The 25,151-nt window shown below is 42.0% G+C and overlaps 2 protein-coding genes across 2 annotated transcripts; both read right to left on the bottom strand.

Moving 5' to 3' along the window:
• Positions 1 to 296: 296 nt before the first annotated feature.
• On the bottom strand, positions 297 to 15,153 carry LOC133005060 (solute carrier family 26 member 6-like). The gene is made up of 21 exons (XM_061074646.1): positions 15,026 to 15,153; positions 14,320 to 14,459; positions 14,019 to 14,129; positions 12,675 to 12,850; positions 12,405 to 12,569; positions 11,879 to 12,031; positions 11,626 to 11,708; positions 11,376 to 11,523; positions 11,182 to 11,295; positions 10,676 to 10,753; positions 10,309 to 10,404; positions 9,518 to 9,624; positions 9,274 to 9,343; positions 8,370 to 8,462; positions 7,331 to 7,441; positions 7,014 to 7,145; positions 6,660 to 6,714; positions 6,054 to 6,175; positions 1,002 to 1,061; positions 708 to 825; positions 297 to 514 (listed from the first exon to the last, which is right to left on the bottom strand). Exons 1-21 carry the CDS (start codon positions 15,151 to 15,153, stop codon positions 297 to 299), a joined length of 2,478 nt encoding a protein of 825 aa, XP_060930629.1.
• Positions 15,154 to 17,164: 2,011 nt separating this feature from the next.
• On the bottom strand, positions 17,165 to 24,703 carry wdr6 (WD repeat domain 6). Its single transcript, XM_061075527.1, has 6 exons — positions 24,634 to 24,703; positions 23,889 to 24,029; positions 20,300 to 23,012; positions 19,835 to 19,912; positions 19,218 to 19,334; positions 17,165 to 18,999 (listed from the first exon to the last, which is right to left on the bottom strand). The coding sequence occupies exons 1-6, from the start codon at positions 24,701 to 24,703 to the stop codon at positions 18,030 to 18,032; spliced, it is 4,089 nt and encodes a 1,362-aa protein (XP_060931510.1). The 3' UTR covers positions 17,165 to 18,029.
• Positions 24,704 to 25,151: the final 448 nt, after the last annotated feature.

Genomic DNA, 25,151 nt, shown 5'->3' with positions numbered 1-25,151 from the left:
AATTTGGGAGTGACTTTTATTCAACATTGTTTACATTATATTAACATTCCATCAAATTAAAAACACAAAATACACATTAATTTAAGGATTCAAATCATTAATAATAATAGAACTTCACTCACTGCACCACAGGTACTTTGACAGTGAGATGAACATGTTACCACTAACTACCACTGATAAATTAAAATAATATATCTGAGAGCAAATGCCCCTGTCCTATGAGTATGTATACAATTTTTATATCATCATTGTAGAATTGTTATCATAGAACACACAGTCTGTGTAGCTGTGGTTCTTCAGTAGTGAATCTGTCTCAAAAGCAGCATGAGGTTTCTGACGCGTTCGGCCCGGCAGCGAGGCGACTGGTGCAGCGGCAGCTCGAAGAAAGAGAAGGTGAAGCTCCGAGAGAAGCTGAGATTGGTGACTGGACGCAGCGGTGGGAGGCGAGGAGGACGAGGCACCCGGCGCTGGGGCAACACCCTCCGCCTCGCCCGCACCCCCCGACCTCCTGCACCTGCAGAGACACACGGGGGTAGGGATGTAAGAGAGTGGAAGGGATACAGCTGCAAATTGCAAATAGTTATGGTTTGTTTGTTTGTTTGTTTGTTTGTGTGTTTGTAAGCACGTTAACACAAAATCAACTGAAGGATTTCCATGGAATGTGGTTGAATGATGGGTCCTGAGACACCTCCTGGTCCCAGCTATACCTGCATTGCCCTGGAGGACCGGCAGAGGAGGAGATGTAACCTCGGAGCTAAAGCTTGAACATGAATCTTCTTCATCTTCTTCATTCTGTCTCCCACGAAAAGGGGTGCACGGCGTGGGCTGAGGAGCAGGAGGGGGAGGGGGTGGTTGCAGAGGAGGTGGTGGTGGGATTGAGGTAAAGGAGGATTCGGAGAGAATCAGGCCCCCCCAGGGTGCCATGGTTGTATCTGACAGGAGGAGGGAAGAGGGTCCTGGGTGAGGATGAGGGATGGAGGTGGAGGTCTGTTGCCGAGCACGTTTCGGGTGATTGGCCTGGTGGGGGCGCTGGAGAGCTGAAGAGGAGTGGGGTACTTTGACTGAGGCAGGAAAAGAAAGAAAAGAGGATAAGGTAAAAAAATTACATTATGTTAGTTCAGTTGGTTGAAAAAACCATTGATATATGCTACAACTTAACTTAACTTCCCATATGAATAGGTCTGTTTTTCTTGAGCAAGACATTTAATCTTTTAACCAGCTGGAATTTAGGTTTTTCCTCAGTAATTACTAGAGTTAGAATAAACAAAAAACGGAATTTATTTTTGAACAGAAATAATGTGTTACAATATCAAGGCTGTGTTTCAATCCTATAATATAAAATATGATAACTTTAAATTACTCACCTAATACTTTGATTGTGAATTTTCTATTGTATACTAAAAGGGAATTAAAAAAATGTTTTCACTTATTGTTGCAGCAAATCAGCGTAATGATTTCAGGTAATAGGACAACTTTATTCCAACTCAGACATGGAGCTGTGTCTGAAATTGAGTTTTGCTTATTTTCATTTGATAAATAATTGTATTTGTTTGTATGGCTCCTAATTGTAGAAAATCGTAAAAAGACATCTATTCTTAGTCTGTATAACACACATTTACTGATGATGACATGTCTCCAACATTCATCACTAACCCTTCAGCAGAATAAACTCTGTATAAACAGGCTTTAAAGGCTCCTGGCTGAATCACCTGCTTTTTTACTCCCAGATGAATCAATGAGAGGCAGCCGTTCTCGTGACATCTCCCTCACGGAAACCTGAGAGCAGAGCATCTGTAAGACTTTTTCAAAACGGATGTTATCAGGATTCGTATAAAGCAAGTTGTCAGTTTGCATTTTAATCCATCTGGGATATAATATGAGGCTTATACTAATTGGTAGGTCCCTCCTTCGGGCTCTGATCCTTTTGTTTCTGAAGTCTCTTGACATTCTCTTTTGAATCTCTATGGTGTTCATTTTTGTCCAGTTCAGTGTCAAACTCAACCTTTGAGTTCTACATGGGAAATGAGGGAAGGCCACTGCCCTGTCCGTTCATGGGACGTGTTGATGACGACTGAAAGATAGGATTCATCTGAAGGACCAGGGTTACTCAAGGCTAGCGTATCAAGTTACAGTGAGAGACAGGAAATAAGCAGTTATTGGTACATTGTGAGGATAATGTTGGAAATAGAGTGTGAAAGTACCTTTTCGATGGATGTTTACTGTCTCTCCTCCTGCAGGAGTCGTCAAAACGATGCAGAGGATTATTTTCCAGCAGCACACACACGGATACGAAGGGTTTCTCAGGCTGGTTTCCACAAGTCACTTCTGCACATGATGTTTGAAGTATGAAGACGATTAATTCAGAGCGACTCTAATGAGGGAACAGTCTTCTATTAATAAACCACATTAATACTAGACATGCATCCTGGTTTTATAAAGCATCTCATCGGAAGATCCTTCGCTCATTACTCAGTTTTTCTGCCTCGTATTTTTCTTAAGTTCTTCACTTCTTCGTGTCCCTCCTCTCTGTTCGTCTCTCTATTCTTCCCCACTTTCTCTTCTGTGACCCTCGTATCATTGGCAGTGCAGCAGGTGCCTTTACTCCCCCACCTCCCTTTTCTCCCTCCCTCTCTTCGCCCTGTAAACGATAGTGATGGTCACCCAGGTACTTTGGCTCCCGTGTTCTCCACCTCCCTTCCTTTCCCTCCTTCGGAAAAAAGGATGCTAAGTGTGCTCATTGTTTTCCTTTGTCTCTTCCTTCCTCTCCCCAGCTCCCTCATTTTACCCATCATTTCTCCTCCCCTCTTCCCCTTCACTTTTCAGTCACCCCCTCTCTCGTCCTCCTTTCTCTCTGATGTGAGTGACAGGTGGTGAGGTGGGTGCTCGACAAAAGGCAACATGAGACAAGACTAAAATATTAAAATATTAATGGATACCTGCAGTTGGCCCCTTTATGAGTTCTGACCCCCAACTAGACCTTCTCGCACGCACGCACGCACGCACGCACGCACGCACGCACGCACGCACGCACGCACGCACGCACGCACGCACGCACGCACGCACGCACGCACACACGCACACACACACACACACACACACACACACACACACACACACACACACACACACACACACACACACACACACACACACACACACACACACAACCTAGGGATACAGGTGTGCACCTCATCTGGCAACTACATTTAAATCCGAATCAGCAGACAGTGAATCATGACACACACACACATACACACACACACACACACACTGGTGAATCTGAGTTACATATGAAATTACCTGTTGGTTGGTCCTTTATCTATAACCTGACCTTTGGTACTGCTTAGAGAGAGAAGGGAGTGCCTGTGGAATTAGCCACTCTTCTCCTGTACAAATATAATATACAATATACTTTATATACATCATAAATAGTGGCATATACAGTTATGTGTGAGGATGGTCAGAAATTAGCACATACATACACGCACACACATGCGTACACAATACATTATGAGTATGAGTAGGTTAAATTGTACAAACCCCTCAACTTCAACAAACACTCAATACTTAAAATATTGTCATAATTCAAAAAGATAAAACTTTTGCATTACCTTGTGGCTTAAAATACACAAAACTGCAAATGCACATCACACAGACATGTTATTCTACAGTGACACACTCTGTGGTGTCTCTGTACATGAGAGCACCAATGCTGACCCCTACCTGTTATCTAACAAAGAGAACATCTAACATTGGTCCTCACACAACTAGGATTATTAAGACCGAACACACAGACTTTTGTCTGCTCCCTTCTGGTTTATGAGCCCTTAAAACTTTATTTTTAAATAATCTTTGAAAGGCCACATCTTTCACTCTGTTAGTCTGACCGCCTCAGGAAGTCCAGCTCAATGTTTTCTACAACAAAGCTCCCTGGAACAAGAAGCCCCAGAGAGATCCTGATTCAAATCATTAAACCACCTCCTGAGCAGAACGACTGTTTTGCTGCTCAAAGCTTCGCTGTGATCTCCAGATGGTCACTTCTCTTGTTTCTCTGCCATTTGGTGCCGGGTGAGTAGACAGTGGGTTTATCAGAGCTACCTTCATGTTGTAGATACTGGAAGTCTTATTGTTACTGGCCTCTAGTGGTATAAACTTCTCACCTTGATGCAGTGATGTATAGTGTACTACAGGATGTGGTGAGGACACAGTAACAGGTACAACCTATTTATAAAGACACATACTGTGGCCATATGCAGGTCATGTGTGAGCAAACCCTATATGTTGTCTGTCATATATTTGGTGAATTTACTGGAGTCTGTAGTTTGAGTGAATTCATGTACAATGGGAGGATCAGTTTGTGACAAACTACTTAAACAAACTTTTAATGAAAGAGTCAAGACATTACTAAAATATGACAGTTTTGTAGCAACTCATTATGACTCAGAGAGTTCCAGTTGAAACTAACAGTGACTGATTATATCTGGTTTTAATTAACAGAGGATTGTTGTGGCTGTAGATCTTTGTGCTGGCGCACTGGAAATGAACCCTAACCCTAGTTCCCTATTTGCAGAACTGAAAGTTGCCACAGACGCATCTGATGAATGGAGATCAACAGAAGGAAGCATGTTGCAGTGTTACATAACGTGAGAACTTCATTATGTTGCATTATCTGAGCTTGGATCATTATAATGAGCTTCATCTGGCAGAGGAACGGAAATCTCTCATGAATCAGCTTCACCAGATCTAAATGTCTTTTCCTTGGAAGAGGCTTCAAATAAAAACCTTCTGTTTTCAAGCAGAAAATGAACTATGGAATTACATCAGACAAAATTATATTAATTTTTTTAATGTAAGTACATATATATTGGATTTCTAATATTATATTTTCATAAATAAATGATTAATACACAAATATAATGGGTGAATATTACTAGTTAAATGTCAATGTAATGTAATAACTTAAATGTCAAATAAAAACAAAAACATCTCAGAGAAATTTCAATGTGTTAATATTCTTCAACTACAAGTGTGTATGTGTGTGTTGTGAACTGCATGACTGGGTGTGTGTGTGTCTTAGTGTTGCTGCTTTGATTTGTATCCTTGTCAAGCATGGAACATTAATGTGTTATTGCTTTGACCATGTGATGTGTGTATATCTATAGATTTGTGTGTCTGTGCTTGTGACAGAAGTCCCAGTTAGCTGAAGCTCAGGGGATAAAAATCAATGTCTGTCATTTTTCACAATGTCCTCCATCTTTCCTCTCAGGACTCAGAATGATGTCTCCATGGTCTCCTGTGAAGAATAAGATCAAGAAAGAGAAGTTGTGGAAACAGACAAATATTAAAAAATATAATATAAAAAAATTAGTTTTAAAAGACCATATTGGGAAACACCACCACAATTTCACAGTGAACTCACATCTTTTACACAGTCACTTACTAGATCTCTAACTTTGTGTTTTCTGCCATTCCTTCATTCTAGAAAAGCTCTTTGCCTCATTTTCTCTGTTTCGCGTTGAAGGAAACTTTGCTCGTGTAATTTACCTCCACATTATTTAGTGTGAAAAAATATCCATCATTGATTTAGATGAATGGTAGCCACCAAGCTGTAAAATATCACATATAACGTGGCCTTTAATACTCTGGCCACCCTTGGCCACCCCGTGATAGCGCTGTTACACATTTAAAAGACAGATACCAGAGCAGTATAAATCCTCCTATCTAACAATTAGCAAAAAACACAATGAGCATATTTACCAAATAGTTCTAGTTCAATAGCCACTAAGACAAAAGTAAAAAAAAATTAGCAAAATGTGCATGGTGCCGAGTTTTGTTTCTTAATACAACGAGGTTTTAAAACATGATTCAGCCTCTGGAAGATATATTTGCATGATATAAGCTCACGTCACTCAGGGCCACTTCAGAATTTATGCTTTTTTTTCAATCAGTGTGGAAAAAAATCACTCCACACATGTTGTTTCTCTGTTTTCTATCAAACTGCACTGTGATGTTCAATGTGTGACTGTATGTTTGATGCTTGTACAGCCCATCACCTCATCTTCCATTCTGTCCGACTGACAGAACAAAACGGCATCATGGATGGTGGAGAACAGACAGGACTTTGTCATTTTGTCATTGAAGAAACCTCCGGTCTGCAGGTTATCCACCACACCAGCTGGAGAGAGACAGAGAGGGAGTGAATAATGAAATAACAAAGATAGAGTTGTGTATGGGATGGTACCTGGTGGGATGAAAGAAATTGACAATGGACATGCCAGCATATGAAGATAGTCAATGGAATGATAAAACCATATTAAAGGTGCAAATAGCATTAAAAGGACATTTGCTTTGCCATTACTGCAGAGCTGCTCAATGATTCTGTTGTGTTGTGTGACAGGATCCTACACATGTAGTTGGTGGACATGGATTCTACTTTCTGAAATAGAAAATGCTTTTTGCTGTGATCCCGTGTAACGACAACAACCAAGATCCTGTTGAACAATGAAGTAACGATATCAGATATCTCAAGTTTCATTCAGTGCTGATTTATAGTTGTGTGTCTGTGACTTCAGAGGATTATATTGACTTACATTGTTTTCCTGTAGACTTACCCTAACCTAAACCCCAGTCACTACTTGCCTAAATCTAGATGCACTTACTTTGGCAGCCAGCAAGAACCACCTCGATACCAATTTCTCCATAGTCTCTTTGGATCTGTAACAAAAACACAGAGCAAAGGTTCCTTTAACTAGTCGGATGATTAAATGTATGTATCTGAAAGGCACAGGAGCTAAATGATGATGTTCCGAACATTTCTTTAAATGCAGTGTTTGGATCAATTTAAGATGGAAAATGCTGAATTTTCTCATATTAACCTGTACATTTTTGTCAGAATAATACATAAATTCAAATGTTTGTTCATAAGACAAATTATGGAATGCATGCAAAAAAGTTAATTGTTAAAGTGTAAAACGACTAAACTGATTATTGTTCTTTCTTTTCCATGTTCTTACATTTTGTAGCGCCTTGATTCCCATAGTATCCAGGAAGTTGACGGGGCTGAGGTCAAGAACGATGGCTTGTGGATATGACGGCTCATGCTTAACATCCATTTTAATGACAGCAATGTCCTTGTGCTCTGACCCCTGAACAGGAGGAGACATGACACCACGAATGACTCACATCAGGTAACATTTAGACAATGAGGGTCTTTGTAGGACCAGGAGTTAACACAGTTGTGTGGAAAAATACAGTTGCACTGGGAGTTGGGTTCAATATAAACACACATTTTAATACATGTACTACATCTACTACATCTGGTCTTTCTCACCATGTTTACCCCGTTCTTCTTGGCTTTCTTGGCATTTTCCTTCTCAATCCTCTCCCTTTTGGCCTTAAGTTTCTTCTTTGCTGACAGGATCTTGGCAATATCAATGTCCGACTAATAGAAACAGCAAAGGACAATCACAAAGTTCTCATCAGGCAACTTTTAATATTTTATCCCCTAGACTAAAAAAAATAACTTTCTGAAGACTATCACTAACTAATAGGTGTTAATGTCTGCATTCATGCAAACATATGATTTAGGCGAACGAGCAAACAGTTATAAATACAAAAAATGGCTTTGTGTAAGAAACAGTAGTCAAAATACATTTTTTAAGTTAGTCTCAGTTCTTTTTTTGAGGCTAGAGGAGAGAACTTGTAACATTATATGTGAATCCCTGACGTGTGAGATCATGTGAGGGTAAACAGCAAAGTTTATTCAGAGGAAATCTTATAACTGAAGTAAATACTGTAGAGTCACACTCAACACACAAAGTTAAAATGACTTATCCCTTCAACTGAGCAAGTGAGGTCAGGCTTGTATAACCACCAGCAGGCAGGAGCATGTGCTCAACCACCTGACATTTTGGCATCTTGCTTGATAAGTACCTTTTTAGCAAGACATACAAGCCCCGGCCCCTCCTTCTTCAACTTCCCTCATCACAGCCAATACTATTTACACATGTGACTCAAACCTAATCTTCACTTACAAGTCGTTTTTTCCTGGAACTACTTTTGATACAAAGTATGAAAACACCTCGAGCAACAAAGAAATTGAAATTTCAGGAAAATTGTCATCATAAGTCATCAACAGGTGATCTGGTTTTCATCATCTTCCGGATTTTTGTTTCATGAATGAAATATCTGCCTAGAAATTGAATAACAACGTCTGTTATGGTCAAAATGAAATTATTATGTTTGTAAGAGAGGATTTAATTGGATGGAAATTGTGAGGAGGAACTGTGTGTGTGTGTGTGTGTGTGTGTGTGTGTGTGTGTGTGTGTGTGTGTGTGTGTGTGTGTGTGTGTGTGTGTGTGTGAACTCACCTTCTTTCCCAGGGCATCTTGATACATCTCAGCATTAGCAAAGTAGAGTGTAGCAGAGGAACGGAAGATTAAAATCCCTTGCACCTGCCTCACCTAAAATCATTAAGTTAAGGAGTTAATCAATTCAACAAGCAAATTCAATTCAACCGATGTTGACAGATGTTCATGTTAAAACAACATACAAAGTGAAATGAACTGAGAGGAAAGTAGCAGTCGTCTACACATCTTAGTATAATGCTATATTCAGGCTTGTCTACAGCCATGAGATAAATGCTAAAATACTAACGCTAACGTGTTCAAAGCAGAATAAAAGTTAACATGCTGAGGTTTTATGGGATACTTATTCATGTATAGTCCAAAGTGCTTACAAATCACTTTTACCTTTGAATGAATGGGAATATTAAAACAGTTACAGGGTTGTAGTAACATTATAGAAATGACCCATTGCTGTTGTATCGTCTTGTTAATTGTTCAACAATGTATTGTGCTTCTAATATATTCCTTATTACAATGATGTATCCCGGCTGTGTTATTACAAAATCAAGTCATTTCCCATTTAAAACTCAGAACCTGCTGACCAATAGTAACATTAGACGGTGGAGTTTTACTGCTTCTCTTGTCTATTTTAGAAATTTGCTGAAAACTACTTATTTAGCTTTTAAGACTAAATTTTGCTTCATGCCAACGAGTGAAGTCAAGCTTTGGCTGAGGAGCAGAGTACAGAGTGCTGTGATTAGACAGAGTGGTACAGAACTCTTGCCTCTGAAACTGAGGCAGGAGTTGCTCACCTCAAACAGCCCACAGATGATACCTACTGTTACAAGTGACTCTGAATTCATAATTCAAATCTTCTCCGTACATTCTGGCCATGAGAAGTAAATGAGGTAAAGACATTGTGTCATACCTGAGAGTACTCCTCCAGTGGCCTGTAAATGTCAGTGCCTGGGATCTGCCCCAGTAGGGAATACTTAGGGCTGGAAAACACACAAAACAAAGCCCTGTTACTTTGATTAAACACTTTGTGTTTTGGTCTGGTCTAAAAACTGAAAGTTAGTTAATTGTTGGGTGTGGTGTTTGATAGATGAACGTTTAGTGGTCTGAATGTTGTCATTGATAGTGTTTCACAGTGGGGGGCTGTGTGTTCCTACAGCTGTGTCCTGAAGATGACAGTGAGCATGGAGAAGCCGATGCTTGCAGCTAGTCCCATGTCAGAGTTCAACAACAAGGTGAAGATGAAGGTGGCCACCCAGATGACCTCGGGAAAAACAGGGAGAGAGTGATGAGGAATAGCAAACCTACATCGGGTTATTTAACGTATTGGATTTAAATCAGGTTTCATACACATTTTGACCAATGGATTTCCATGACTTTTCCATGACTTTTCAATAACTTTAAACCAAATTTCCTTGACCAAACATTTTGTGAAATCTCGGTGTATACATGAAAAAGTGAAAAAAATTAGTATTTAAGCTAATAATGAGAGCATACAGTATACCTTAAATTACACCAATGAATGAGACAATAGTTTGATTGAGGTCTTTGTCAGTTGTAACCCATGGCACGTACTCTTCCATTTGTAGCCAAGCATGGTTATATCTGCACTTCCCTGGCATAGTGTATTATACCGCCTGCTTTCCCCACCGAACTTTTCAATTAGTATGAGAGAGTATGCCTGCTTATATTTTGAGTAATTATATAAAACTCAGCGTAAATGAACGACATGAAAATATGAATATGACACATTTTCATGACTTCTCCAAAACTTGTTCAAGCACTTTTCCATGCCTGGAAATAAACATTTAACAATTCCATGACTTTTCCAGGTTTATCTTGACTGTAGGAACCCTGATAAATGCAACCAGGTACCAAAATGTTCTTTAACACTGAATATCTTTTCAAAACATCATTCATGCCGGTGTTTAGTTTGAGAAACACTCACTGCATCTATTTTGTTTTTTCTCCACAGTACAGGGATGCCCAGGAACTGCTTCAACATGCCAAGGAGGGTGACATAGGTGATGGCAGCCAGCACTGCCTACAAAGTCAAACACAAAGCAGTTCATAAGGAGAACTCCAGTGATGTTCTTATAGCATTTGACCTTATGATTGTGCCCAGATGTGAGCACACACACACACACACACACACACACACACACACACACACACACACACACACACACACACACACACACACACACACACACACACACACACACACACACACACACACACACACACACACACACACACACACACACACACACACACACACACACACACACACACACACACACACACAAACCTACCTTAGGCAGATCTTTAAAGAGAGCCCCAATCCAAAGCATGATAACAAAGGAAATGATTGCTGATAGTGCTCCAGCAACCTGGGATGAAGAGAAAGAGAAAAGGAACAATGACTCAAAGTCATGAGAGAGATTTGTCAGACTGAGTTAAAGTATGAACTGGTACATGATTATCAGACAAATCAGGGAACCATTATTCAAGTCTGTTGTCTCCTCTCCTTTTGGCGGAATTCTACGACGTGAGCAAAAATCAATAAATCAAGGTGTTTTTTCAATGATGACACTCTTCTGAGTAATGGTCATTAGGACCAGTCTCCACTCCGGATGATCTTTGTGCCGGTCCAGGTTTGTGGCACTCAGCAGGGGGAGCTCTCAAAGCAGACCTACACATTTTTACACACTGACTCTCTTCTCATCTCTCTTTACCTGTATTTTTACCCCCTCCTCAGACAGGTAAGAGTACATCTCTACAATCCTTCTGAAAGCTTTTTCAACAGAAAATTACCAACCTGAGTTTTCCCTCCTGCACGTTCCTGAATCTCACTTCGAGAAATGGAGGTGCTGATGGACAAACACTGGAAAATTCCTCCGAAAGAGTTACTCAGACCCAGGGCGATTAGTTCCTAAACCATGAAAAATACACTATTAGTGCACTAATTTTAAAACAACAATTCATCACTGTATCTATCTTTCATCTCCCTACCTGGTTGCTGTCCACCTTGTATCCATATTTCAGGGCGAATATTCGTCCTAGTGAGATGACTATGCCGTAGCCAACCACAGACACAGCAAAGGCGTCCCCTATCACCTGACCAAACAGAGAGATGTCTGGGAAAACCGGGGGCTGGAGACTGGCATGAAAGAATAGATTGTCCAATGCAAATATTTCTTGTTTCACAAACACACAGATTCCTGTATATTTGCTGTCTGTTCCTTTATGTTATATTTCTCACCCTGAGGGAATGAGTCCCACCACGTCTACTCCATAATTCTCCTCCAAGTTTACTTGCCAGGAAACGACTGTGCCTATAATCAACTGGAGAGGCAAATAAGAATTACAGTGTGTGTGTGTTTGTGTGTGTGTGTGTGTGTGTGTGTGTGTGTGTGTGTGTGTGTGTGTGTGTGTGTGTGTGTGTGTATCTGTGTAAGGAACTAAATATCCTTGAAGTTAATTATGTGTACATGTATTTATCCCTGGATACTCACAGCGAGCAGCTCCATAGGTATAGGAACAGGTAGTTTTTGACTCAAGCATGCATTGAGCTCCTTAGCGACGACAAGGCAGACTAAGGTGACAACACTAACCACCAAAGTACCAATGTTGGTTTCTAGAATGAGATACCACACCTCCAATAAATTCTGGGGAGAGAGAAAGAGCAGGATCATTGGCTACTGAACGCTGTGTGCCCTTCATTCAGGGGGAACAAGACTTTTTTGATTAAGCAAACTCAAAGAGTATTATAAACAATTTCTTTAGCATTTACATTACTCTTCTCTTACATGTAGAAATCTCAAAGGACTTGGACAATTGTTAAAATCCGAAGATCGAAAATGCTTTGGAATAGCATTGAAGTAAATTAACTAACCTTAATCACGGAAAAATAATAGTAACATAATAATAATAACAGTTTTTTAAAAAATCGTATATGATGGGACATTTTTAAAAGTTTTTATCTTTCTCTTACAGTCATAATTTGCAACATGTTTATGTCTCTGGCTGCATCTTTCTTACATATATCAATGACAATGGTCCACTGTGTCCCACGAGGTTGATGCCAAAGATGTATTTGAGCTGGGAAACAATGATGTGAAAAGCAGTTCCAGTAGTGTAACCTCGGACCAGAGGCTCAGACAGGTACGTCACCAGGAAACCAAACTGGGCCAGACCGAGAAAAATCTACAGCACATACGCAACAGAGATGAGTTTCTTACTTTTTACTGTCACTAGTGAGCCAGTGAACTTTTAGCCTGAGAACCCAAAGACTTAGTGTCTAATATTTACCTGAAATACTCCAGATAGGAAGGTGACAGCTGCAGCCACTTGGACCCTCGCTGCATCTCGAGACATGGTGTCAACTATGCTGGAGTTGGTCACATTGTCCCATATCATAAAGTCTGAGTTTAGGATTAGTCGATCTGCAACTCCTCCTATCATCACACCTACCACTGTATATGGTCCTGAGGAAGGAAGAAAGAGACATAATTCATATTTTAAGAGACATTTCCCCTGATCCCCATCACTAACAATGGTGAATCATGCATGTGAGTGCTGTGGGACCTAATCCAGAATAAGGAAAATGGGGCGCCTTCCTGGAGCTAGACCTGGGCCTATTTAGGTTCAACTCGAATGATCAACATGGATCATATGGCCCCACTGCCCATGGGATAAGCCTTGGGGTTGGGTGCTGTCCAGGCTTGGCAAAGGGGGACACATCCTAGTTCTTGGGATGTGGAATGTAACCTCTCTGGTAGTGAGTGATGTCAGCAGAATTAGCTTTACATAGCTGGCCTCACCTCTATGCAACGAACCAGACTCCTATAGGGCTGAACTCTCTCTTTTTCCAGAGTTGCCCAAGTGATCTTGACAGCCTAAGTTTGTCGCTTTTGAGATACCGTGCAGTCCCCCATTGTGTTACTTGTATACATTGTTGTAAACCTCCATCCTGAGTTAAAACTTAATACATGCTCACGATCAATTCTCACTGTCTCAGGTTTACTCATTAAAAGTTGTAGTACCAAATAATAGAGTGAGTATACTCAGAAATACCCAGCTATTTTTGAATTTTCCTCTGAGAGAAGAGGGGTATGGATGTTGTGCGTGACTATGTACTGAACAGCAGCACAGAGTACCAGGATTTTGCTTGTATAAGCATGTGTCATGCTCACAAGGTCATTAGAGCTGATTGAGGCAGCAACCCAAGTACCTTGGTGGGAGGAATCCTTATGGGCTTGCCCTGCTTGGTCATGTAGAGTGGCTGACCATTCCCATTTTGAAAAAAAAAGGGCCAGGAGGGTGTGCTCAAATTATTGGAGAATCTTACAACAATGCCTTTGATTCTTGCCTAGGTCTCTAGGGCAGTACAAAATAATTACTAATGCATTCCATACATCAATATGACGGTTCTCTGAGAACAAATTGAATAACCTTAAAACGAACCAGAAAATATAACATCCTAAATATCTTGAGCTTCAGGTGAGGAATATAAAAGTATGTTTACCATACCATTACCTTGTAGAAAGGCCTAAATAAATATTATTTCAGTTATTAAGCCTGCTCTATGTTGCTTTTAATCAGCATGTTTGACACTAAATGTATTTCCACTTGTGCAGATGCAGCACTACAAACCCATGGAGATGTGCCTGGATGTGCCAAAGATAAAGTAAATAAGGACGGGGTAGAAGCACGAATAAAGGCCAAAGATTGGAGGAACAGATGTCACCAAGGCAACGCCCATACCTACAGGGAAAAAACAGAATAAATAAATATGTATTACATTCCAGGGAAAAGTTACAATTCAGAAGGTATCGTATAATAGAGAATGTAGTGGAGACATACACCAATGTGAACTCTGCAGAGAACAACATTGCTTCCTTTGTCTCTTCCATCCCACCATCTCCTCACTGTATCTGTAACTTCTAAACCTCACCAAATGGTATATGCATGATCCCCACACTGATCCCAGCGATCAGGTCACCAATGGCGTATTCTCTGATGGGGTAACGAGGCAGCCACGATAAGAGAGGAATGCTACTCAGCAGGAATTTCTTCAGCCGGGGAGCAGAGCACCTGAGTTTTTATGTCAGAGTGACAGACAGAGCAAAAGAAGAGAAAAACATGTCTTTGGGTTATGCATTGATATCAGTAACGGGATTTGTTCCAAGTCTGTTCTTGTTTTTTATCAACCAAAACAGTAAGTAAGCGATCGTTTATCCTCTCGATTTGTCCGTTTGTTTTCAGTTAAGCTCAAACCATTAAAGTAAGCATTCGAGAAAATGATTTAATTTCTCCAACTAAATATTTCGGGGCCTACCTGGCGTGGAACAGAGGACCAGCTTTTTGCAGTTGTCAGTAGCACAACTGTTAGCAGTCCAAACAGAATCAGTCAATGTCTCAATCAGGTTAGAAGATGAATCAGGGTGAGTATAACCAAAACCACAAACAGAAGCAAATACAGAGTTCACTAGCTCACCTAAATCACAAAAGAAACAGGAGAAAACTGGTATTTATGATATTTACAACTGAGATCACTCTGAGCAACCCCTTCAATCTAAATAGTACAAATGATGATTCGACATGATGCAAGAGAAAGAAAGAGTTGAGATGCACAATAAATTGGATGTAAGGAGCTTTACCTCATTGACTTTTTGACTTTCTCTGATAGAGTCTGTGTTTTTGACTCAGACTTTCCTGCCATATCACCCACAGCCCCTTCATCCAGGATCTTCCTGTGGACGCTGTAGGCCATCCATCGTTCTCCCATGTCGAACACCAGCTGTAACATAAACATGAATCATACTTAGTTCTTTGTCAACAAAAAGTTGGTTATGTAGGTTGGTAACATAGTAGTAGGTTATGAAAATATTCCACCAAAACGGCTCATCTACTTTTATGAAGAATGAATCCTGTGTGTGTGCAGTGGTCCTTGAGTCTCAAATCGACCTGTTGACATCCCAACTAGTGTCCAGTCAGATCACTGTCATTGCTACAGGATCCTGACATGAACAACAATGCTGAGTTTAGAGAAAGTGACAGTAAAGAGCGTCAGTGGTTTTACTATCAAAGGCTATTTCAATTTTCAGAACATCCTTCTAGGGTCAATAACTACTAAATTAGTGAATTATATCACACAAACCTCTGTAATGTGAAGGCTGGAGCTGCTTCTCTTTGGCCGGGTGTCTGATGTCAGATGGTCGAGATGATGATGCCTCTTTCAGTTTGCTTTCCAGACTTGGGTCTGTCAGTCTTTAGAAAGTCGCTGGAGTCAGTTTTTAAAAATTACTCCTCACACTGGCTCCAAACAGAGATGCACGCAGAACTGGAAAATCCTCCACAAATACGTGACTTTGGAGCTCAAGGGAATTTTAAGTTCAACGATTTTATTTAAGTTGTTGGCTCAGCTGGTTTCAAATTATTGACACAACAAATTTGTTCAATAAATTTTGTTCAGTGTTCGTGTCCTGAAAGGTGACACCACACACACCTGGAGGAGTTGTATAAACCCATCAGCCTGTTCAGACGTCATATCAGGCTCATGTTCTGTCAGAGTGACAAAATGTAATGTTGCTACTTTTCAGTTGAAATTGCCACAGCAAGCATGCCTCACAAAAATGGTAAATACTGACAGGTATCAAACTCGGCAGTGAACACACACAAACATACAATTTTTGTATGTCTGTGATTTGATTGATGTCACATTTTTTGCTGTGTTTACATTTTTTATATCTTCAATAAAGATCAAAAAGGGTTTTGGAGCCAACTGAGTCTTTGGAACAATGTTAATGTGTTTGGTCCCAACAGATCCGTAGCAGTGAGTCAAGTTCAGAATGAGCCTTCTGAATAAACTTAACTATTACTTCACTTACAGCAAGGCTTGCCAGCATAACATTTTCTGTAAGAATATATTGTTTTCCTCCCTCTTGCCCTTTCCCTCCTCAGATCCCTCGATTTTTTTCTCCTCCCCTCTCCACCTTCAGTGTTCAGTCTCCCCCTCTTTTCCCCTATTCCTCAAAGGAGACATGAGACAAAGCAAAAATATTAGAATATTCATGTTACCTGCAGTCAGCACCTTCAAGAGTTTGGAAAACACACACACACACAGATAACTGATGGTGTATATCGACACACACTCTTGCACCTAATTTAGTCGACATCTACAATAGCATTAAGCCATCACACATGCACACAAGGGATACAGTTGTCCACCTCATCTGTTAAATTCCAATCAGCTGACAGTGAATCATCACATACACATTCACTCTGATCTACAGTGTGTGACATTTAACGTGTGGCACAGGTGAACAGGCTTTACATACCAGGCATACAAGCACTTACACAGACACAGACACAGACACAGACACAGACACAGACACACACACACAAAATATGCAAATAACCCCACAGACAGTCCCATACCAACCTGCCACTCACACAGTATTAGCATTTCATATTTTCATTTCATATCACAACACCCCACTGGTCTCTAACCTTAATCATCCCAACTAAATGCCTTAAATGCCAAGCAAGTCTCAACCCTCACACACACACAATGGTTTGTAATACTCATACTCATCAATAGAAATACTATTTCATCCCCCTGGGACTGAATATACACAAAACTGTGTGTGATGAATGAATGACAGTGACATTTTCTATACACATGAGAGCAGCAATGCTCAGCCCATACCTTCATCTAAACCAAATAATAACTCAGCCAAGAATAACTGAAAAATTAAAACTTTTTCAAGGGCTTATAAACCAAGCTCATCCTTTTATTTGACCATTTTCAGCAACATAAAGAAGAAAAATACATCAAGCCTCATGAGAAAAAAAAAAAAAAAAAACCTCTCATCTGCAAATACTATATCCTAGGTTGGTAAATGCTATAATTTGGTATGATTTGTATACAATATCTTTTTTTGGACAATGTACTATGAACTACAATTTAATTGACGTAATTCCGGGAAAGCAGCTCCTCTCAAAATACATCTGAATGAAATGTTTTGCTCAAATGTAAATCAGTAGTATTATTAGGAGGTTCAAACTCTTGATTAGATATAAAAACCACAAATTTCCCAATTTCTCTGTGAATCTTGGTGCATTGAGATATTTGGTGAAGGCAGCCTTTGGTTTTCCTTGTTATTTAACATTTCTACAGTCCCAAGAGTCTTTTCAAGTAAAAACTGCTTAATTTCCTGCTTGAGATGTAACAAACTGTATAAAATATAACTGCAGTCATTTCAGCCGTCGCAGAGCAGAGCGGTGCTTCGCCTTGAAAGAGGCCAAAGATGGCTCCAGCACATCAGAGATGGTTTAAATGATTCTTTGAAATAGACATGAAAGTGTACTTTTTCTTGATGAACCCTAGATGCTTTTTGCAGGTTGTCACTGTGCAAAAGGAAGTCGAGTCTAATTCCAGGCAGATAAGCTGCCCACATCTTATTTTCAGAGGAGTTTTCTAAAGTTGGCTGAAATTAATGACAAATTTAATTTCCCTTCATACAGCTTTGATAATGTTTCTCCCTGTACCTGTCTGTCTTTTGAATCTAGAAGTATACATTTATGATGCTTTGTGAAAGCTGAATGAAAATAATTTAATAAAATCAATAGAATATTATTTCCTATGTCAAAATAATGTGTTCATTCAGGACCACTCTTATTTTCTGATTCCACATACTCTGACTTTTCTTGTAAAGTCACTTTAACTGTGTGATTCATTTTGCGGTTTTTCTCTCTTTTTATACTTCCCTCTGTCCATGTGTCTGTGTTTGGGACTCGGAGCAGCTGGAGGCCCTGACCACAGACCAGCACCCATCCCGTCTTCTCTCTCTTTTTCCTGCTCTCACAACAATCTTTCCCGTCACCGCCTCTCTTAACCACACTGTTGGTGGGTGTTTGATTTCCTGTCTCGCCTCCTCTCTCATCACTGGTCCTGAACCTCTCAGCTTCCTCAGCACTCTTCCTCTCTGTTTCTAATCCTGCCTCAATCCCTTCTCCACAAACGGAAATCTCCTCAGCCTCAAATATTGTGTTTTCATCTCCTTCCTCACTGTCCATCATCTGCCCCTCCCACACAGAAAGTCCTGCAGCGTCTGCAACATGGGAGAACAGCGTCTCTCTGTGGCTGATACCGGTACTGGAGACTCTCCACAGGCAAACCCTCTGATCTGAAGAAGTAGAGACCATCAGGCCTGGGGTCAGGAGCTTTACGGCGGTAATAGGGGCAGCGTGGGCCAGTGGGATGTGTGAGTGACCGTGGAGATGGAGCTGAAGCTGGTTCGGGGATTGGAACTCGGGTTGTGAAATCTGAGAAAGCCCTCTGCTGCCCCCAGTCTGCATGTCTTCTGGGTACTGCACCCTGATTACGGACACTGTCAGCTGCCCATCATCCCCTCCGCTAGCAACAGTAACCAGGCAACCACCCTCTTCTAGTCCCAGTTCCTCTGCACAAACAGCCAATGAGTTGATGCCGCTCTGGTGGGCAGGAATGTCGAGGCAGGGGGTCGGTGGACTTGGAGCATCAAGTGAAGTGTCTTTTGAGGAGGAAGCGTCAGTCAAATCCCAAACTGCAATTTTGCCATCTGTCGCAGCACTGAACAGCAGCTTATACCTGAGAGAGGGCACAGAGTTATAGATTTAAACATTACTGTACATCAGAGATGGTTTTCAGCACATGTTCCCAACACAGGTAGAGTTAGTGCTTGCCTGTATTTGTCCGTTATTACTCGTTTCTAAAATTGTGTGTTTAAAAATGAAAAAAAAGGAAGACAACCAATAGGTTTCAATGAACTAAATGAATGAATTCACTTTGGGCAAATCAAACATCACCTGTTGCCCTTTCCGTCCTCCAGGCTGCAGGTGGCGACACTGAGCACACAGCGCTGGTGGTGAAACGTCTCCCACAACAAATCAATCCGATCTTTACCTTCATTGACAGAGAACAGTCTGAAAAAAAAAGACAGTCACGGAGGTTAGAGAGGGACACAGGCTGGACAGCGTAATATGATGATGAAATAAATAATACAAAAAGGTTACTCAGAATTGACAAAATCTCCAGGGAGAGATAATGTCAATGCTAGTACATTAGTTCACAGCAACAATTATTTAGTAAGAACCGCATTAAATTCTGTGATCGGCTTTATTCAGAAGACTGCAGCTACACCATAGCCGGAAACCCCCTGAGGCCACATACATTCTGCCTAAACTTCATAATTGTAGAGGTTTGTTTGGCCTCAATGGTGGCGAGGGTTTACACTTGAACTTTACTACTTTATACTACTTTACTATTACTTATGTGTTTTTTGTTGTGCCTTGTGCCCCCAAAATCCCTTGAAACATTTCTGGCTACAGTTAACGAAACATACATAATAACAAAAGCTGGAGAGATTCTGTGTTTTCTTTGCTCTCGCGCTGTGGAAAACAGTGTCTGCTGTGCTGTGACCAACCTGACAGCTCCGTCACTGCAGGCCAGAGCCAGAAGAACACAGTCGTTCCTCTCGTCCACCACCACTATGGACATGTACCTGAAAACACACAGACACAACTGGTAGCACAGAGGTAGATCCATCATTATAACGATGCATCAACACTGGCTCAAAGTAAATCCTGCTGTTTTCTCACAGGCTCATTTGGACACAAGTAGCAACATTTGTATTCTCACATGCAGCCCATCCAGAAAATTTTCTAAAAAATATCTCGACTTCAGTGCATGCCAGAAAGCAGCTATAAAGAAAACGGATGGTAGAGTGAAGAGATAACAAGAGTACAGACTAAAGAACAAGACAAAGGAAAAGACCCACCTAGAGGTTGACGAATTGTTATTGTTATGACTCATTGGTGAAGAGACTTTAAAGCATCTTTATGTTCGTCACTTTGTATGAACGTCTCCAACATTACAACCATGAACTCGCCTTGTTTCTGGATCCATTTTCACCGTCTTATGCCGGTTCCGCTTCCTCTCCCACTGTTCGTCCAGCCGGTGACTGGCCACCTGGATCACCTGACAGGAAGGAATCAATCTCTGCTGGTCCCAGCCAATCAACAGCCGGTAACACTGCATTTGAGCCCGGCCGCCGGCTGAGAAGAGCAAGGTTGAGAGAGACTGTACCTGGTGAGCCCTCTCTCCCCCTGCATGCTTCATTGCCGTCACCGTCCTCACACTCGAGATGTGGTCTGTGATTACTGAGAGGACTTTGATGTTGCCGGAGTTGGGATGTACCGCGAGGACGGTTAAGCTGGTGTCCTCTCCTCCCGTCACCAACACCTCCCAATGCCCTTGCTCCCGCTCCACCTCCTTTCTTTCAGTTGCCGTCATACTTGCAGTCGTTTGAATGTCACAGCCACTTCCCACTATCATCCCCAGCCTGCATACACACCCGACCCCCCTTCCGTGGATTCCCTCTCTCAGGCCCCATCCTCCAGTCCTTCCTGTCCTACCAGCCCAGTTCCCTTCCTCTCCGGGAGGATGTGAAGCCAGGACAGCCCCGTGCTTGATGAAGACCAGAGCTCCATATCCAGGCCAAACCCTTTTGTGTGAAGGCCAGAGAACCCATGAGCGATGCCCCCCACCACAAGGCACCTCAAGCAGCCTCTCCTGCCTCACCGGGTCCCACACCACAAAGTGGACAGCGTGGAACCCTGCGATGACAAACCTGGCTTCTCTTGCCTCATTTTCTGGCTGTGCATCTTCTCTTCCTGTCTTAGAGCAGGTCTCACCTTCCTCTCTGGCCTTCTCTTCCTCGGGAATTTCAGGTTGGAGAATCAGAACTTTCTCCAGCCACTCCATACCTTTACAGGCCCGCTGAACTCGCAGAACCTCCAGCTGAAGCCGCTGGTGGTTCTCTCCAGTCTTTTCAGCGATATTTTTACTGTTTTCTTCATGTTTTGCTCGTGGTGTTTGTTGAACTCTAAAAACTCTCACACAGCCATCCCTGCCGCTGCTGTAGAGGAGTCCTCTGTATTCACACACTGATGTCACTCCCTGTTTTCCGTGCACCCCGAACAAGCAGCTTAAAGGTTGCAGCTGTAGTTCGTGCACTTCACTGTTCTTTCCCTGCTCCATGACACTGCTTTTTCCAACTCCCTCTCTTCTGTTTTCCTCATCTTCACCTTCCTGTGCCTGTGCATCATCTCCTTTCTTTGGTTCAACTTCTCCTCCCTCTTGATACAAAAGCAGGGACCCTCTCCTGTCCCCGCAAACCCAGAGCGCCCCCTGTGACCTGGAGTGGAGGCACAATGCAGCCAACAGCCAGCGTTTGCCGCAGGGAGGAAGAAGGAAAGGAAGAAGAGGATTGGCATTGAGAGCTAAGGATTGGTTATCATTTAATTTAACCTCTATACACCAGCGATAGACGATTCCTTCACTACCTGACGCCAGCAAGCACATGCCTGCTCCTCCCTCTTTCCAAATGAGACTGTGGATCTTCCCTGAACCCCCTGAGAGAAGGATCCCAGCGTGAGGATGAGAGATGGGGAAGACCTGAATGGACCCACTGAGGTTTCCCACAGCACACAAATTAACTTTGGCTGTGGAGTCTTTTACATTGATGCAGACTGTTTCCATCACACAGTAAGAATGAAAGTCAGCAGTCCCTTGCCATAAGTTCTCCCACGTCCCATTGCTGTATTGATAGACAGTTCCTTGATCAGTGCAAACCACAATCTTACTCTGGCTCCAACTTTCATTGTCATCCTCTTCTCCTGCTACACAAACCACTTTAGGCAAACTGGGACCCGGGAATTTAAGGTCCGTAAGTTTGTCTGTCACTGCTTCCTCCGTCTTCTCCTCAGTCTCCTGCAACCTCCACAACCTCACGCCTCCATCTGCCCCCCCTGTAGCCACCCATCTCTCTTCTTCTGTCCCCCCACTCACTGCCAGTGAACGCACGCCCCCTGCTCGGTGTCCCTTTAATGTCCGAACCACCTTCCCACCTCCGGCCCAGTCCCAGACTAAACAGGCCCCGTCCTCCCCAGCACTGAACACCTTCCCGGGGGAGAGACGCACTGAGAACACCCTAGCCTGGTGTCCATACAGGACTCGTAAACAAGTTGGATTCAGGTCCCCACATTTACCCCCAGGGCCCCCTAAAACACCAACACCCCACACCCTTACACTGCGATCATCAGAGGCTGAAGCCAGCCACCCCCTCTCCTGGAGGTAGGAGATGTTGAAGATGACCCCACTGTGCCCCAGCAGACGTCTCTCCACTGGAGCTTTGCATTTAGAATAACTGTCTCCTCCTCCATCAGGCTTCCAGACAACCAGCTGGTTGAAAACAGTCCCACCTACTAAGACGACATCTGCCCAAGATTCATGTACAAGAAGGAGGGCAGAGTACAGCAGACATCCCTCCAGACAGGAGCGCTGAACCAGGGCAGTGCCTGTGTTGACATCCAGGAGAAGAGCACTATTGTGAGCTAAAGCCACACAGAGAAGTGAGTCTTTGTCTCCAGAAAGCCAGTGAACATCCAGGGCCCAGTCCTGTAACTCCATGAGGGGACCGAGGACCTCCAGGTGCAGATGGTCCCCATCGTGCAGACCCACATGGAGCCTCACCAGCCGCACAGCCTTGCCCCCAAACACTGCCAGGTCGTAGAAGTCAGGCCCTGTGGTGGAGCTCGGTCCTGGGGAGTGACGGAGGAGAGGATTATTGTGAATATATAAGAGGAGCAGATAAACACAAAAACAACAACTCCAAAAAGCTGTTTTTTCCAACCATCTACTGACAATTACAGCCAAAGATAATATTCCCATCACCTGACATTCTTGTAACTTCAGCAAAAATATACTTCATTTACTTTTTTCTTTTCCAAACCTTAACTTTGAAATCCAATACATTACTTTGAAACCATAATGTACCGCCAGAAATATAACAGAAGAAGTAGCTGACAAACAACCATAGACAGAATATAGAGATGGTTGTTGCCTCTGTGACGTTGCCAACAGGTTTCTGACGAGCGGTTATGAAGCTCAAAATGAGCAGCTCACCAGTCGCCATCTCCCCAGTGTCTGACTCCTCCTAGTCTATGGTAATTTCGAGTCAGTGTAAGAAGAGGGGAAGGAGAAGCCCTTGATTAATGGGGATATTGTGGCTTGCACGGACACAGCTGCTCTCCCTTCATGGACTTTTGTTGAAATATCACTATGTGCAATATAAATGAATGCATATCTGTTTAAAAAGCTATGTTTTTTACTGTTTATTGTTTGTTTTTGATATTAATTTCTTCATCAGACTAGAATGTGTCTACTTGTCTGAGAGTTGTGTTACTATGTGTACCACTGGGACACTGTACATGACAATAAAGGTATTGAATTGAATAAAAAAATGTATAATAACTTTTTCATAATCCTGCTGATCACCTCCATATAGTTAAAAGCTTACTTGTCCTAAGGTTTGTCCATCTTACTTACATAAAATCTGCCCATCAATTCAAAACTAATCATCATAACAATAAGGAAACTGAGAATGAAAGTGTTAAACAACATCTGCTCATGCTGACCATCCTGTGTCTTCTGAGCTGTGACAGCGGCCTGGCGTCTTGGTCTGACTCCATGGATTCTGTAGTGTTGGAGAACACTCAGTGAAGCAGAGGCTTTAGGACGAGGCTCCAGACTGTACACCGTCAGGACTGGACCCTCTCCTGCAGAGAAGAACAAGCAACCTAAATGAGTGTGGTACTGGGGCTGGGCAATAAAACAATGTCAACAATAAATGAATGATTTCAATGTAATAACAATAACATCACATTGTTAATATCATCAATAACAATATAACAGAAGTCTAATATGCATCAATACAAAGAGTATGCATTGTGTACAAACAGTGAGGAGGTATTGAACACATCATTGATTGACCTCGGGTTTGTAAAATGTTCTATTGTTTATCAAGTGTCATTCTCTGCTCGTAGAAGAAGAAGAAGAAGAAGAAGAAGAAGAAGAAGAAGAAGAAGAAGAAGAAGAAGAAGAAGAAGAAGAGTGTGAAACCAGAACCTTCAGTCAGGAGCAAAAACCAGTCTTTCGATTACTAATGTAATTTTAATCATGATAATTATCAATACCACTACCTATGTAAATGTTTATCTTAATATAATTTATACAGCCCACTTGTGTACAGTACAGTGATTAGCCATAGTACTGCACAGCTGTAATGAATGTACTAAACAAATATAACTACATTAGCCTAAATAGATCAAATTAAATCACACATGAGTAGTAAAAAACATTGTGAGTAATTAAGAAACCAACCTGTGAGGAGAAATCGATCCTGGATGAAGTGCACAGCTGTGACTGGAGCGACCAGAGCTGCTGCCTCCATCTCCTGAGGATCACTCACGTTTACTGACGCAGCAGTATCTCTGTCAGTGGAGGGAAATACAGCAAACAGGCTAAATGAGATCCAGGTCCACTGGTGGGTTCAGTCACCAGTAGCCTTCCAGTTAGCAGCAGGAGCAGCAGGAGCAGGAGGAGCAGCAGGAGCAGCAGCAGTAATTTGTTGAATACAAATAAAAGTGATTTTTCTGGGTTACTATTAATGTTACATTAAGGTTTGACTGTTTAAACACCTCAAAAACTGTCTATATATGTTTCTTATCTTTATACAAAACCCAGGTTTCACGGTGCACGACCTGCTCTCACACACACAGCACCCATGTGTTATTGCTGTCTTCCGTGCCGCGTTTCACCAATCAGGTTCCTCTGCCTGCTCTCTCGTCGCTGATTGGTTAAAAAAAGGAAAGCAGTATTTTTATTGGAGGAAACAATAC

This window comes from Limanda limanda, chromosome 7 (assembly GCF_963576545.1).
Source record: "Limanda limanda chromosome 7, fLimLim1.1, whole genome shotgun sequence".
Lineage (NCBI taxonomy): Eukaryota > Metazoa > Chordata > Actinopteri > Pleuronectiformes > Pleuronectidae > Limanda > Limanda limanda.
Note: the sequence above shows the minus strand (reverse complement) of the source record. Positions and strands in the feature narration are given on the sequence as shown.